The sequence below is a fragment of the Passer domesticus genome, chromosome 28, assembly GCF_036417665.1.
Source record: "Passer domesticus isolate bPasDom1 chromosome 28, bPasDom1.hap1, whole genome shotgun sequence".
Taxonomy (NCBI): Eukaryota; Metazoa; Chordata; class Aves; order Passeriformes; family Passeridae; genus Passer; species Passer domesticus.
The window spans coordinates 1,818,042-1,832,387 of record NC_087501.1 but is presented as its reverse complement, the minus strand read 5'-3'; the positions used below and the strand labels follow the sequence as shown (position 1 = coordinate 1,832,387).

General features: G+C 52.5%; 2 protein-coding genes across 5 annotated transcripts in view; one reads left to right on the top strand and one right to left on the bottom strand.

Moving 5' to 3' along the window:
- AAK1 (AP2 associated kinase 1) overlaps positions 1 to 14,346 on the top strand; it is a 62,409-nt gene that overhangs the window by 35,960 nt on the left and 12,103 nt on the right. Inside the window, exons 15-20 of one of the 4 annotated variants that reach the window (XM_064400509.1) lie at positions 2,483 to 2,640; positions 2,991 to 3,107; positions 4,644 to 4,739; positions 9,966 to 10,067; positions 10,870 to 10,971; positions 11,692 to 11,802. In XM_064400509.1, the coding sequence (XP_064256579.1) occupies positions 2,483 to 2,640; positions 2,991 to 3,107; positions 4,644 to 4,739; positions 9,966 to 10,067; positions 10,870 to 10,971; positions 11,692 to 11,802 (686 nt within the window). The remainder of the gene's footprint in view (positions 1 to 2,482; positions 2,641 to 2,990; positions 3,108 to 4,643; positions 4,740 to 9,965; positions 10,068 to 10,869; positions 10,972 to 11,691; positions 11,803 to 14,346) is intronic. The other 3 variants (XM_064400510.1, XM_064400511.1, XM_064400508.1) reach the window with 3 other exon arrangements.
- LOC135286959 (putative RNA polymerase II subunit B1 CTD phosphatase RPAP2) lies at positions 566 to 1,468 on the bottom strand. Its single transcript, XM_064400214.1, is given in 3 exon segments — positions 566 to 952; positions 954 to 1,338; positions 1,452 to 1,468. Coding segments are annotated over 3 exon segments (789 nt in total).

Genomic DNA, 14,346 nt, shown 5'->3' with positions numbered 1-14,346 from the left:
GCTGGGGGTCAACCTCAGCATGTCTGAGTAGGTGCCCAGGGCCTGGGGGTCAGCTCTTGGTCAGGCTCAGCAACTCCAAGTAGGTGCCCAGAGCTTTGGGGCTCAGCCTCAGCAAGTCTGAGTAGGGGCTCAGGAGTTTTGGAGGTCAGTCTCAACAAGTCCAAGTAGGTGCCAGGGCCTGGGGGTCAGCCTCAACATGTCTGAGTAGGTGCCCAGGGCCTGGGGGATCAGCTCTTGGTCAGGCTCAGCAACTCCAAGTAGGTGCCCAGAGCTTTGGGGCTCAGCTTCAACAAGTCCAAGTGTACTCAGGGCTTTGGGGCTCAGCCTCAGCAAGTCCCAGTAGTCCCAGGGCCCCATGTGGGGTGAAGGCTGGGTCAGGCTCTGGGAGGTGTTGGGTGCTCTGAATGGAGGTAGGCACAAAACTCTGAGTCTTTGCCTTCAAGACCTCAGTTTAGGGCTTGGCAAGAAGTACTGGAATGTTGAGATCAACGGAGAAATGTGGCACGCAATAGGAGTGATCAGCAAATCTTGGAATTTATTGATAGGCACACTTTCAAAGCCTCTGTCAGGATAGAGATTCTCCAAACACAGCAAACTTCTTGAATTCTCTGCTGGAGTACTTCTGAAATAATAATTGAAAGGAACCACAGGACTGGCAATCTTGTTCAGTATCAGTACTGCTGTCACTGGCTGTGTCGTGAGAACCAGACTCACATGGATCTGAAGATATCCTAGGATTTTCAATGTCAGATGCTTTAATTACTTCATCATGTAGTTTCACCTCTTCTCCAGACCGTCCACTCCGTGCCTCCTTCAGCAGCTCTGTGTCTGGAGGTTTTTCTTCTTCTCTCATCCACACTGGACTTCTGGAAATTTGAGCTTCAAAATATTTAGATGCTCTATAGCAAAGGTTGCTGCAAAAGCACTTTTTTTTAGTGATATCATAAACTCTGTTTGTTTGTTTTTGTTGAAATTTTGTGCTTCTGCTTTGGCACATTTTCCAACTTATTCTGACACAGAGGATAACCACACAGTTTGATGACAGACCGTTCATCAACAACGTCTTTATGGTGAGATGGAGTAAAACATTTTCCACAATTCAGAAGGAACTCCTCAGTAATGTCCTCTTCCAGGAGCTGCTCAACAACAGACAACGCTTTTTTCTCACATTCAGTCTTGTTTCTCAGTGCAGCCTCCACATCTGCCTTCCTCTGAGCAGCATCTTTGTTTTTCTGAGCAGCTGAATGCTGATTTCCTGCGCGCCGCCAGCGGGGCTCGCCCGTCCCGGCCGCCGTCACCGCCGCTCCCTTGGGACTGTCCCCACCACTCTTAATCCATCTACTGTGTGAGGATGCTGAAAAAGTCCTTGCACATACAGCTGGGGGAGCTCTTTCTGCAAATCTATGCCCTTAACCTGCTGCTTTTTTAAAAAGCAAGTAAATCAATCATACGCTGCTTGCCTTTCCATTTCCGTATTGAGAATCTCGGCGCTGATGCAGCCTCTACAAAGGTTTTGGCCGGGCTCTGCCACGAGATCACTCAGGTGCAGCACCTTTTGCTTTCTCAGCAGTGCTTATTCACCATCCCTGCTGCTGCAGGACCTGAACTCGTCACCAATGCACCGTGGTTGCCATTACTGGTATCACGTCGGGGTCACCACTTGTTGAGGTCGGCGGGAGAAATGCGGCACGCAACGCGAGTGATCAGCAAATCCCTGGAGCTTATTGATAGGCACACGTGGTTCTATTGGTGTTAATGAGGCTAATGCATACTGCAAAAGGCGAGCTCATTATTGGTTAGTTACTTAGCAGCTAACTATGCCTACTTCTACATCCTTGTGGTTGTTCTGTTGGAGCTTTTCTTGTCTTTTCTTCATGTTTCTAGCTAACCATCCTCTCCCCCAAACTCATGGACACTGATTTCTGACTCCTGTCTTTGTCTCCCTCGTGCTTAACTAAAGGTATTATGTCAGTGTGACCTTTGTCAGCTAGCCAGCTGTCCACAAAATCCTCTACACTGGAAAATTTGCCCCAAAGTCCTGATGAATTGTCTGAGCTCCCAAAAAGCTTTGGGTGACCAGGGCCTTCTCTGGCTCACAAAAGGCAGTGGCATTTCAGCCACAGCCCTGGTGTGCACTTTGTTCTCACTGCTTGACACCAGGACTTCCTGAAGTTTGGACTTGATGGTCTTGGAGATCTTAATGGAGCTCTGATTCCTGAGGAGTGCTTGCTAGGTCACTTTTACAGTGTCTACAGGCAAGAAGCCTTTTGGCTGTTGGTTTTAATCCCTGAGCTGTGGCTGCTCTCAGGCTTCTGAGCGTGGGACTGCAGTAACTTACACTGCATGTTTTAATTGGGAAGTCATTAGAGGAGTGTAGGCATTAGAAGTCATTAGAGTGTAGTGGCTAGGACCAGCTGATGGTGCTGGCCAGGGGGTTTCAGATGGGTGGCTAATGGCTCTTGTTTGGGGTGATCCCATCCAGATCTGCTTCCACCACGCCCTCGGGCTCGCCAAGGACCTCACAGCAGAATGTCTACAACCCCCCTGACGTGTCCACGTGGAACCCTTTTGATGATGACAACTTCTCCAAGCTGACAGCTGAGGAGCTGCTGAACAAGGACTTTGCAAAGCTGGGGGATGGTAGGTGCACAGGGTGCTCTAACACCTGCCTGCTCTGGAAGGGGAAGGTGCCATGGGCTGGGGATGCTTTTGGTGCTCTGGATTTTTACAATCCTCTGGCTAAATCCTTCCAAGTTCTTTCTGTTTGCAGTTCAGTGGTGCCTCCAAGGCAGAGGTACCAGGCTAATTTGACTGGTACTCAAGTATCTGTGGAAGCTGCAGTTTAAACTCTGCTTTATTTGCAAGCTGGGATTTGCAGCAAGGGCCTTGAGTCATTTAGTGGAACAGTGGCCTGAAATACAGATGAGCAGCCTACTTTCAGAATAGAAGTTTCAGAATGGTTTCCCCCTAACTCTGGGTCTGCTTTCCAGGGAAAGCTCCAGAAAAGGCAGGCAGCTCCACAGAGAACCTGATGCCAGGTTTCCAGCCTGCAGCCCCCACAGCCCCAGCAGATGCCTTTGGTGGCTCCTCCTTCCCTGCTGGGCCAGGTGAGTCTGGGAGCATGGACAGCATGGCCAGAACCTCTTGGAAAGGGAAGGAAAACTGGTACAAACTGAGTGTATGGGCACTGCAGGGAATAGGGTTGGCACTTCTGGAGAGGAGGGAATGTCACAGGTGGGTGGCAGAGACAGGACAGTGTGGGGAAGCAGGGGTGGGAAGAAACTGAGCCCTGAGCTCCCAAGGAAGCTTTTTAGCATGTGGAAGTTCCATGGAGCTCATAACAAGGAGTAAAACCTGCCAGGTGCAGTGAGGGAACTGGCTGGGAGGTGTTCTGATCTGTTTGGAGGACAGAGGAACAAGGATAACATCTCTGCAGCAGGGATGAGTGAGCAGGGAAAGTCCTTGGAGGAGAGCACAGTCTCATAATTGACATGTGAAGTGATGAAAACAGTAATTTCTGCACTGGCTGGGCTGTGTGGCTCCACCTTGGCTGCTCTGAGGAGTTTCTCTGCCTGTGGGACCTTGTCTGGTTCTCCTCTGGTCCTTGTGTCCCAAGGTTTTGCTGTGAGCAGCCCCTTCTGTGCCAAAGACCTTTGGTGAGTGCTGCTGCCCATTTGTGCTCCTTCAGCCTCAGTTCTCACTGGGGCAGCTCAGACCTGCCAAGCACAGAGGTGCAAAGCTGCTCCCAGCAGCTCCAGAAGCCAGGGATCCTCCCCCTGGTGACAAATGCTCCTGGCTGATGCCTCCCCACAGAAACAAAACACCTCTTGGTGAGAGGAGTCTGGGAAGAGGCTGAAGAAGCCTTTGTGGGGCAAGGAGTGACAAATCCATTTGTGCTTATTTCTATTTATAAAAGGAGATTTAGGAGAGCTTATAACTGAGCCTGGTGTGCTGGTTCTTACCAGAGAATTAAGGAGTTGAAGTCCCTAGCACAGGAGTGCTCCTGGGGAGTTGCTTTCTGGGTTTGTCCAGCTGTGAGCAGTTTGTGGTGTTCCATCAGCCTTTGTGGATGATGCTGAGCAGCAGCAGCTCCACGTTGAGCTGTAAAGCACCTTCTGCACAGCCTGAGGAGCATCTGTGTGCCCTGGGCTCTGTGCTTGCTGTACCCTGGTCAGTTCCTGCACTGTCTGTCTTCAAAATGTGCCCCTTGATTTCCCAGGGGCTTGGCACAGGAAGGTATCTTGGGGCTGGGCTGGGCACTTCCAGCCCTTCTCTTTCTTTCTCAGAGACAGGAGCCTCTCCCAGCCTGGCTGGTGCAAAGTGCTGCCGATTTTATTGCAGACTGTGTGTTCTTTGTGAAACCTTTCACCTTTTGTGCTGCTGTGCAGGCAGATAACAGTTCCTCCCTGCCAGGGAATGTTCTGAGATCTGTGGGTCAAATTGTGTTGGAGAGCTGCATGGTAACAGTCGTTTTGTTTGGGTTTTTATTCTTTTTAGTAGCACACTTGGTCAGAGTGTGCCTGTGTGTGGCTGTGTCAGGCCACAGCTGGGGCTGTGCCTGTGCTGGGGTTTTGTTCTGTGCTTTCTCCTTTTCTCTGTTCACTCTGCCTTCTCTTTTCTTTCCCTTTCCTCTTTTCTACCAGCTGAAAAAACGAAAGACATTCTGAGTTTGGACTCTAGCCCTCCTCTTCTGACTGTGCCTGATCCTTTCATTCCTCTCCCGTTATCTGACACCCCAGGTAACCTGAGCTGGGGGGAGGAGCGGGGCAGAGTCCTGGCCTTTGTTTGGGCCTCTGAATCCTCTGCTGCTGTTCAGGCACACCTGAAATCCCGGGCTCTGCTGGGCTCACTGGCACTGGGGATGGTTTTCATGGGGTTATCTCCTTGTTCCTTATGCCACAAGTGTGGGTGGGTGTTTTTAGAAGCTCAGCATTCAGAACCAAAAGTGATGGGAGGGCTGGAGCACCTCTGCTAGGAGGGAAAGCTGAGGGAGCTGGGGTTGTTCAGCCTGCAGCAGAGAGAGCCTGAAGGGGCTCCAGGAGAGCTGGGGACAAGGCAAGGAGGGACAGACACAGGGAATGGCTCCCACTGCCTGAGGACAGGGCTGGATGGGAGATTGGGAATGAGGAATTGTTCCTGGCAGGGTGGGGAGGGGCTGGGATGGAATCCCCAGAGCAGCTGTTGGTGCCCCTGGATCCCTGGCAGTGCCCAAGGCCAGGCTGGGCACTGGGGCTGGAGCACCTGGGATGGTGGGAGGTGTCCCTGCCATGGCAGGGGTGGGATGGGATGGGCTTTAAGGTCCCTCCCAACACAAACCATTCCAGGATTCTATGAGGAATAATCCCCAGGTGATTAATTACCTGTTCTGACTTAAGCTGTTTTCAAATGGCTTCCAACCTTGAAATTGTAGGTTTTATTATTGTTAATCTTTCTTTCCTCTAAGAGTCAGTGCTTCTTTGGCTTCCAAAGTCTCTTGCAAATCTGAGCATCTTGTGAAGCACAAGTTCCATGTGACCTTTTCTGATTTGGCAAGATTTTCCAGTGCAGTTGGTGCTATTTCATTTACTTTGCAGTGCTGCTTCTGAGCCTTCTCTGTGCACATTTCTGACTGCAGCAGCCAACACTTTTTAGCACAGATTATGTAAGTGCTTAGGAGCTTATTTGCAAATCAGTGGGATTTGGAATATGGGGATGTTTTTATCCTCTCTCAGCCCTCTGTGAAGGTGTGTGACAGGTCCCACACCAGTGAGCCCCAGAGCACAACTCCATCCTTGTCCTTAGCCCAGCCTCTGGGTCACTGCTGCTTTGGAGGACCCAAAAAAGAAGATTTCATTTGTTTGTTTGTTTTAAAGTAAAACCTGAGGCCAGGAGCTCATGAATATTTCCAAGGACTAGAGCTACAGAGCAGCCCTTAGCTTTGAAACTGAGGGGGTTTGTCTGCTTATAAATTCAGCAGAAAAAAAAATCAAACTTTATGGAGTTGAGCTCAGCTTTTTCACCTAAAGCTCAGCTCCAACCTCCTCCCCCTGGCACCTGGAGGAGCAGGTGGCATCACCTGGGTGCCTGTCAGGACCTTGCAGAGCCCAGGTGCAGTGGGTGCTGTCAGTGTGTCCCTCCTCCTCCTCCTCCTCCTCCTCCTCCCCTGTGTCATGGCTGCAGTTCTTAATGGAATTGTAACTAGGAAGAGGAGCTGGCAAGAGGGATGTGAAAAATATGGCAAAACATCTGTTAAAATAAGGGAGAATTAAATATTCATGCTGAAAACATATTTCCTTGTGTATGTGCAGGAAAATGAGCCAAGTTCTTCTTAATGAGCTTATTTCAGGCTTCACCACTGACTAATCCTGGGTTGGTCAGGGGAACTCTCTCTGTGGGTCACTCTGGCTGATGTAGGAGGGCATTTTATTTTTTTTTTTGGGAACAAAACACTGGATGAGATGTTTTTAATCACCATAAATCTACTGCAGGCCCATAAATTCTGAGCAGATAACTGGGTGCCCAGTTTGTCACAGCTGTAATAAACAACTGGATTGCTGCTGAGGATTTATTTGCACCAAGATGACACATTGAGATAAAGTAATTGCACATGCACAATTAGCAGCTGTGGGCGTGCACTAATGAGCTGAGTTTACATCTTGAGCTGGGAAGATGCAAAAGGGCTCATGTGGGAACCTGATGGATTTATTGCTGTATTTACTGAGAGGACAAGCTGGAGGTGTGATGATTTAAAGCAACAAAGCCAGCAGACCATGAGAATCCCAGCTAAATGAGTGTGAAGAGCATCCAGTGTTCTTCTGTCTGGGCTTTCAGTTTGATCTTAAGGGGGACAATTTTCTATTTTACAAATGTTTGAGGTCTTGAACGTGGAACTGAAATTGCTTTGCTGTCTTCAGGAGCCACTGTTTGTCACTGTTTAAAAAGAAATGACACTGAATCATCAGGCTGAGTGGCCCAAGTGCCTCAGTCTTTACTGAGCCACTTGTCTGAGACAGGTGGGCCTGAGTGGTCATTTAATCAATTCATTTCTGATTGAAGAATTAACAAATGATTGGTCATTTAATCAATTCATCCCTTCTGATTGAAGAATTAACAACTGATTGGTCATTTAATCAATTCATTTCACTCGATTGAAGAATTAACAAGACACCAATTTTTAAACAATCTTCTGAGAATAACAAGAAAACAGATAATAGGGAAGCAACACCTACAGGTTGTTGATCATAATTGGCCATCATTGTTTATCTCCAGCTCCCCTAAAGTCTCCCAGGCCAGTTCTGGGAAAGCTTTTGTGGCTTTCCCTCTCTGAGCAGGCTGCCACATCCACAACTGTTGAGTGTTACCCCCGTGGTGTTTGCAGAGCCCTGATTCCATTTATCCCCCTTCTCTTCCTGCCCCTGTTGTGTGAGAACCAATCCCATTTCAGCAGGGCAGCGGGAATAAATGGGAGTGTGGAGTAAATGCCATTTATCAATTTATTAATGGAGAGTTTATAAATGGGAGTGCAGTGCTTTCCCTGGCCTAGTGCAGGGAGCGCCATGCAGGGCTGTTTTAGCCTGCTAAACCTTCATCAGTCCAGGGGCAGAACCTCTCCTCAGTGAGAGATCCCTGCCCAGCTGTGCCAGGGGCAGATCCCTGCCCAGCTGTGCCCGATCCCTGCCCAGCTGTGCCAATCCCTGCCCAGCTGTGCCCGATCCCTGCCCAGCTGTGCCAATCCCTGCCCAGCTGTGCCAATCCCTGCCCAGCTGTGCCAATCCCTGCCCAGCTGTGCCAGGGGCAGATCCCTGCCCAGCTGTGCCCGATCCCTGCCCAGCTGTGCCCGGGGCAGATCCCTGCCCAGCTGTGCCAGGGGCAGATCCCTGCCCAGCTGTGCCAATCCCTGCCCAGCTGTGCCAGGGGCAGATCCCTGCCCAGCTGTGCCCGATCCCTGCCCAGCTGTGCCAGGGGCAGATCCCTGCCCAGCTGTGCCAGATCCCTGCCCAGCTGTGCCCGGGGCAGATCCCTGCACAGCTGTGCCAATCCCTGCCCAGCTGTGCCAGATCCCTGCCCAGCTGTGCCAGGGGCAGATCCCTGCCCAGCTGTGCCAATCCCTGCCCAGCTGTGCCCGGGGCAGATCCCTGCCCAGCTGTGCCAGGGGCAGATCCCTGCCCAGCTGTGCCAATCCCTGCCCAGCTGTGCCAGATCCCTGCCCAGCTGTGCCAGGGGCAGATCCCTGCCCAGCTGTGCCAATCCCTGCCCAGCTGGTGATGTCCCTGCAGGATTTTCAGCGCCGTGTCTCTCTCCCCCAGCTGCCCCCCCAAGGAAAGGACTCTGCTGTGTGCTCTGCTGAGCTCTGGGTGCTGTCCAGGGCAGCCCTGCAGTGGGTGCCAGCCCTGCAGTGAGTACCAGCCCTGTGTGTGCCCCTCCTGCCTTGGCCACGTGCCTGCTGGGCACTGTGTCCTCACCTTGGCACACAGCTCTGCCCTCTGCTCCCTTTTAACTTGCAAGTTTTCAGGAGTCCCTGTTCTTTCTAATAGCCTGCTCTAACCCCCAGCCCCTTTGCCTCTCTCATCTCTTGATTGATATTTTTGATATTGATGTGATTGATATTACCTTGATTGGTGTTTTTTCCTAACTCTGCTGTTTCCTAAAATGCTTTCTGAGTATTTGTGGCTGAAGGGGGGGGTGTGGCCAGCAGTAAAAGCAGCATGGCAGCAGAATCTCTGGCAGTGCTGTTGAAAGTCAGTTTGCTCAAAGTCTGAGCAGACTGGCTGACTGTAAACTCCATCAGGTGTGTGCATGTGTGGGAAAAGGGTCTGGAGGAAAGGCCAGCACTGGATTGCCCAAAGCTTCTCAGCCACTGCATGATGGGTTTGGCCTCTTTGCTAATCCCAAGGTTCAAACCCAGAGTTAATTCAGTGGCTGCAGCTCCTCCTTGTGCTGGTGCAAGGCAGAGGAGAGGCTCTTGCTTTCATTCCTGGAGGAAGTGATTTGGTTTTGCAGGCTCTGGAGCCACCATCAGCCTCCTGGGGATGCTCCAAGACCCATCAGCTGCAGCTCTTGCTCTGCTCCTTCTGCAGCTGCTTTCCTTGCTCTGACAGGAAACAATCAGTAATTTCTTACTGTGAGGAACAGAGAACTTGACAAATCTTAAAGGCTGCAATGTGTGGCTGGGCTCTACCTCAGGAGCAGGCTGGGAGGGCACTTTTTAATCCCCCTCTGTGCTTTTAAGCTCTGACACCTTCTAAAAGCTGGCCATGGTCTCCCTGGCTGCTGCCCAGCCCCAGCAAACCTGGCTGCACTGGGGCAGAGCAGAAAAGCCAAGAGAAAATGAAACAGCAGCAGCCAGCTCCTCCTGAGCTGGGCCAGGAGGAGCTCTTGTGGGATGTCCTGAGAGGACATCTTGTGGGACAAGAAACAAAACCAGGCAAAGAACCACTGAGAGCCTAAAGCTGTGCATAAAACCAGCTGTGCCCTGGGGCAGGAGGGAAAATGAAGCTGTGGGGAGAGCACCATGGCTGTTCCCAGAATCTGTGTGCTTATATCTCTATATCTATATAAAAATAGATCTGTAAAACCTGTGGCAGAGCCGTGGGCTGTTCTGCAGTGGCTCCCTGGGTGGGTGAGGATGTCCTCACCTCTCTTGGGTGGCTCCTCTGATGGCCCTGAGTGATGCTGGGGGACAAACTTCATGGCAGGGCCTCTTGTGCTGGGGCAGGGGATGGAGGTGCTGAGCTGAGGGAGGTGGGTTTAGGTTCAAGAGAGAATTTCTGCAGTGAAGCAGGTGAGGCCCTGGATCCCTGGCAGTGCCCAGGGCTCTGGGAGGTGTCCCTGGCATGGCAGGGGTGCCTGCCCAGGGCACTCAGGCTTCTGTGCTGGAGCCATTTCCCACAGCACAGCCAGCCCTGAGCTCCTCATTAATGGTGTCTTCTTCTTTCTTCTGCTTTTCTCTCTGTTGCCTCCTTTCCTCCTTTTGCTGCTTGCCCCAGAAAAACTGATTGAGGGCCTCAAATCTCCCGAGCCTGCGCTGCTGCTCCCCGAGCTGCTGCCTCTGGCTGACCCCTTCGGCAGCACGGCAGAGTCTGCCAATGGTAACTGCCCCCCTGTGCCCCCCTGTGCCCCCCTGTGCCCCCTGCATGCTCCCCTGGCTCCCAGAGCAGCCCCTGGCTGGTGCTGAGGCTGAGCTGCCTTTCCCCGTGGGGTGGGCACTGGGCAGGGGGCAGTGGCACTGCTGGGTGTTCTCTTGGGAGGAGCAAGGTGGTTGCTGATTGAGGAGGATGCTAAAAATGCCTTTATTTGTGGTCAAGAGTTGGTGTTTGACCTGGTCTGTGGCCGTGGCCTCAGCAGGATGAGGGGAAGGGGAGGATGAGGAGCTGGGATGAAGCTGGGCTGCAGCAGGCTCCAGGCAGGTCAGGGCTCTGGGGTGCTGCAGATTTGTGATTTACTGGCAGGTGCTGTGCAGGCTGGTGCTGCTGGGGGGTGGGTCCCAGCTGGGGGTGCCCTGTGCCTCTCACAGAAAGGAAGGACATCACTCCATTAAAACTCCTTCTACCTTGGCAGTTTCTGGCAGTTGTCTGAATTTTAATGATCAGTTACTCTGAATGCAAGGGGACTCCAGTGCTCACTGCTCTCCTTTTGCTGGACAAGGATCTCGTGGATATTCCCTTCCTGTTCAGCTGCAGGGCAGGTGTCAACAACCTGCTGTTCCATCTCTGGCTGTTTCAAATTGGCCTTGTACAAATCCCAGTGAACAAAAGCTGAAATCAAAAAAACAAAACCAACCAAACCCTTGAGCTGACACTCACTACAGAGTCAGTAAAAGATTCAGACAACTCCTGCCTCAGTTTCCTTCTGCTTTTCCTTGCAAACTAACCTCTGGCTTCTCCTGGAAAGGCAAAGCTGCTGTGGCTGTGGAGAGCCTGATCCCGGGGCTGGAGGCCCCTCTGGCCCAGCGCCTCGTGTCCCACAGCGACTCCGTGGCCTCCAACAGAACAGGTTGGTCAGGCTCTGGGGGCTCAGGCTGCTCCCCCAGGGCTGCTCTGGGCTTCCTGCTCTCCCTGGGGGGACTGGAGAAGGTTCTTCCCCTCAGGGTGCTGGCACTGGCTCCCAGGGAATGGGCACGAGGCTGCCAGAGCTGCAGGAGCCTTTGGGCACAGCTGCCAGGGGTGCCCAGGGTGGGCTTGGGGTGTCTGTGCAGGGCCAGGAGCTGGGCTCTGATCCCTGGGGGTCCCTTCCCACTCAGGAGGCTCTGTGGGTCTGTGCCAGTGTTCCCTGAGCTGCAGGTGCTGAGTGGAGTGGTTTAGAGCTCAGGAGCAGTCCCTGAAAGGGCCAGGAGCTGATTTGTGCCCCCCTGGGACATTCTGCTCCTGCAGCCTTGGTTGGGCCACTTCCCCCAGCAGATGGGCTCGAGCTCTTCTCAGAGGTGTGTGCTGGGAGTGCCCTGGCCTTGCAGCTCCTCTCTCTGCCCCTCCCCTGGCTCTGTGGGGTTCCTTTGCTCAGCTTCAGAGGGACAGAGCCCTGCTGGAGGTGCTGGGGCTGTGTGCCCTCCCTGGGGGCAGTGGGATCTCCTCCATCACAAGCAACAGCAGTTTTTGTGCTGCCTTTGCACAAAAGCTGTGCTCCCCCCTGCCTGGGGGTGAGGGGGATGTGGCAACGAGAGCTTAACACTGTTTGTGTCCTGTCCAATGCCACCCTGGGATGCTCACCTGGATCCAGACTCTCTCACTGGGGAAGACTCTCTGCTTGACTGTTCTCTGCTCTCTAACCCTGCTGCTGACCTCGTGGATGAGTTTGCTCCTGTAGCTTTCACAGCTCAGCCTCACAAAGGTAAACTGGCCCTCTGCTCTGAGCCCTGGCCCTTCTGTCTTACAGACACACGTGCTCTGACCTGTTCTGATGTTTTATTTTTGTCCCCAAGCCACTGCTCTGTTTGCTTCCCAAGCTGCTCAAACTTGGAATGTTCACTGATGTTCTAAGGGAGAAAAAAACCCCAATTATTCAGTGTAAAGACAGAGTTTGTCCAAAGTGGAGTTGTTTTCCATGGGGGGATCCAGCAGGCAGGAAGGGTGGGCTCTGTGTGCAGCCCTTCCTCACTGAATGCATCCTGGGTTTGCTTTTTCCACGTGGCATTTGAGATTTGTGGTTTTTCTGCATCATTAATTCCAGAAGGGAGCCTGATGATCATCTGTCACAAGGTTTTGGAGCAAAAGGAATTTTCTGTGGTTTGTGGCAGTTAGCATCCCAGGCAGATGAGCTCTTCCAGCCCTAGAGAACATTGTCCTTACCAGGAGAAGTTCTTGAGCCCAGCTGTGAATGGGAGCCTGAGGGGGAGGGCCAGGGCTCCTGGGCTGTTTATTGCCCTGAAAGGGAGGCCCAGAGCTGATTCCTGGTGCCCCTCAGAGCTGGGGGGTGCTTGGCTCACTTGGTGAGTGTCCCTACAGCCACAGAAATGCTCTGGCCTCAGAGGAATTGCTGCAAAAACAGCCTGGAATCAATTTTTACACTTGATGCCACTTCAGAATGAGTTTGTGCTTTCCACAGAGCTTTTGGGTTAAACAGGCAGTCATTCTGATTGCTCAGGGCTGTGATCCACCCCTGTGCCACCTCACTTTGCACTGAGATGTGTGTGGAGCTCCATCCTGGGGCACAGCAGAGCCCAGGTGTGCTGCTGTGGCTTACTGAGAAAATGAATTTCCTGCATGGCTCTCCAGGGCTGCCCTGCTCTTCCCTCTGGGATGGGAGAGGCTCACGTGTGCTGGGGAAGGTGAGACAGAGTTAGCAGGGGCTGGGGCAAGGTGCTGAAACCTTCCAGAACTCACTGATGGCTTCTTTGCAAACCTCACTTTTAGCTCTGGGTGTGGTTATAATTAAACATCAGACTCATTTTTTATTTTTGGTCTGACCCCTTATCAGTGGGATCATGGAAAGGCAGCCCTGCTGTGACCCCTTATCAGTGGGATCATGGAAAGGCAGCCCTGCTGTGACCCTTTATCAGTGGGATCATGGAAAGGCAGCCCTGCTGTGACCCCTTATCAGTGGGATCTGGGGCTGACCCTTCAGCCCTGCCACTGCAGCCTTTCCTTGTCCTTTGCTGGAATTGGTGCTGAGCCTTCAGGGTCCCTGAACCTGCATTTGCAGAACTCAGGACGTTTCTGCTTGGGGTGGCACACGTCACTGTGAGGGGCTGTGTGACATTGGCCAGCCTGTCCCTGTCCTCAGGGCTGGGCACAGCTGGGCACAGCTCCTGCAGCAGCCTCTGGAGCTGGGGACAGGAGTGCCATGGCAGTGGGAGTGCCATGGCAGTGGGAGCCTGGCAGGAATGCCATGGCAGTGGGAGCCTTGCAGGAGTGTCATGGGAGTGGGAATGCCATGGCAGTGGGAGCCTGGCAGGAATGCCATGGCAGTGGGAATGCCATGGCAGTGGGATCCTTGCAGGAATGCCATGGCAGTGGGAGTGCCATGGCAGTGGGAATGCCATGGCAGTGGGAATGCCATGGCAGTGGGAATGCCATGGCAGTAGGAATGCCATGGCAATGGGAACCTTGCAGGAGCTCCCAGGGTGGTGGAAGAGGCACAAATAAATAACTGGGGACAGAGAGGTGACAGTGACAGTTCCTGTTCATGTGGACCTGTGTGTGTGTGTGACACTTGCACTGCTCTCCTGCAGCATTTTGGGGTTGTTTTCCCTGGGTCTGATCCCCCAGAGCAGTTCCACAAGTGCTTTCTTGCCTCACCTCTCCCCAAACCTGTTCAACCTTGGTCAGCTTTAGGTGGAAATCTTTTATTCCCAGCAGGAGTCAGGCAGGAATGTTCTGCCCATGAAAACTGTTGGGTGGATGTGTCCTTGCTGAGCTTTCAGGAACATTTCATGCAGGAGCTGAGGAGCAGATTTGGGAGGGTATTTGAGGTGTCTGAAGGAACAAGTAGTGATGGCCAGGGAGTGTGAGAGACTCTGAAAGTACATAATTGCCTGATGAGGTGGATAAATCATCTCATCCCTGGAGATGGTTGAAAGTGCCTCTCCCACGTGTTGAACTGCAGCTGATGTGGTTTGAAATCAGTGGAATTATCTCCCAGACTGCCCTGGGGGCCTCTAGAAAACCTCTCACAGCACTCTCCAGGCAGGTAAACTCCCTGGAAATAATCTGACTCCATGCTGCCCTTCTTGTTTTATTGCTGTGGGTGAAAGCTCAGGGGTTTGTCTCACGTCGATGACTGGAATTTCTCCTGTGGTTTGTTTTTTTCCCCCAGCCCTTTTCCTCTCCCTGTGCATGAGAGCCAGAGAGGCAGCCTGAGCTCTCACACCATGCTCATGACCAAGAACACCTTCAGTCCTTGGGAGCTTACCCAGGCCTCTGCCACAGCTCCAGC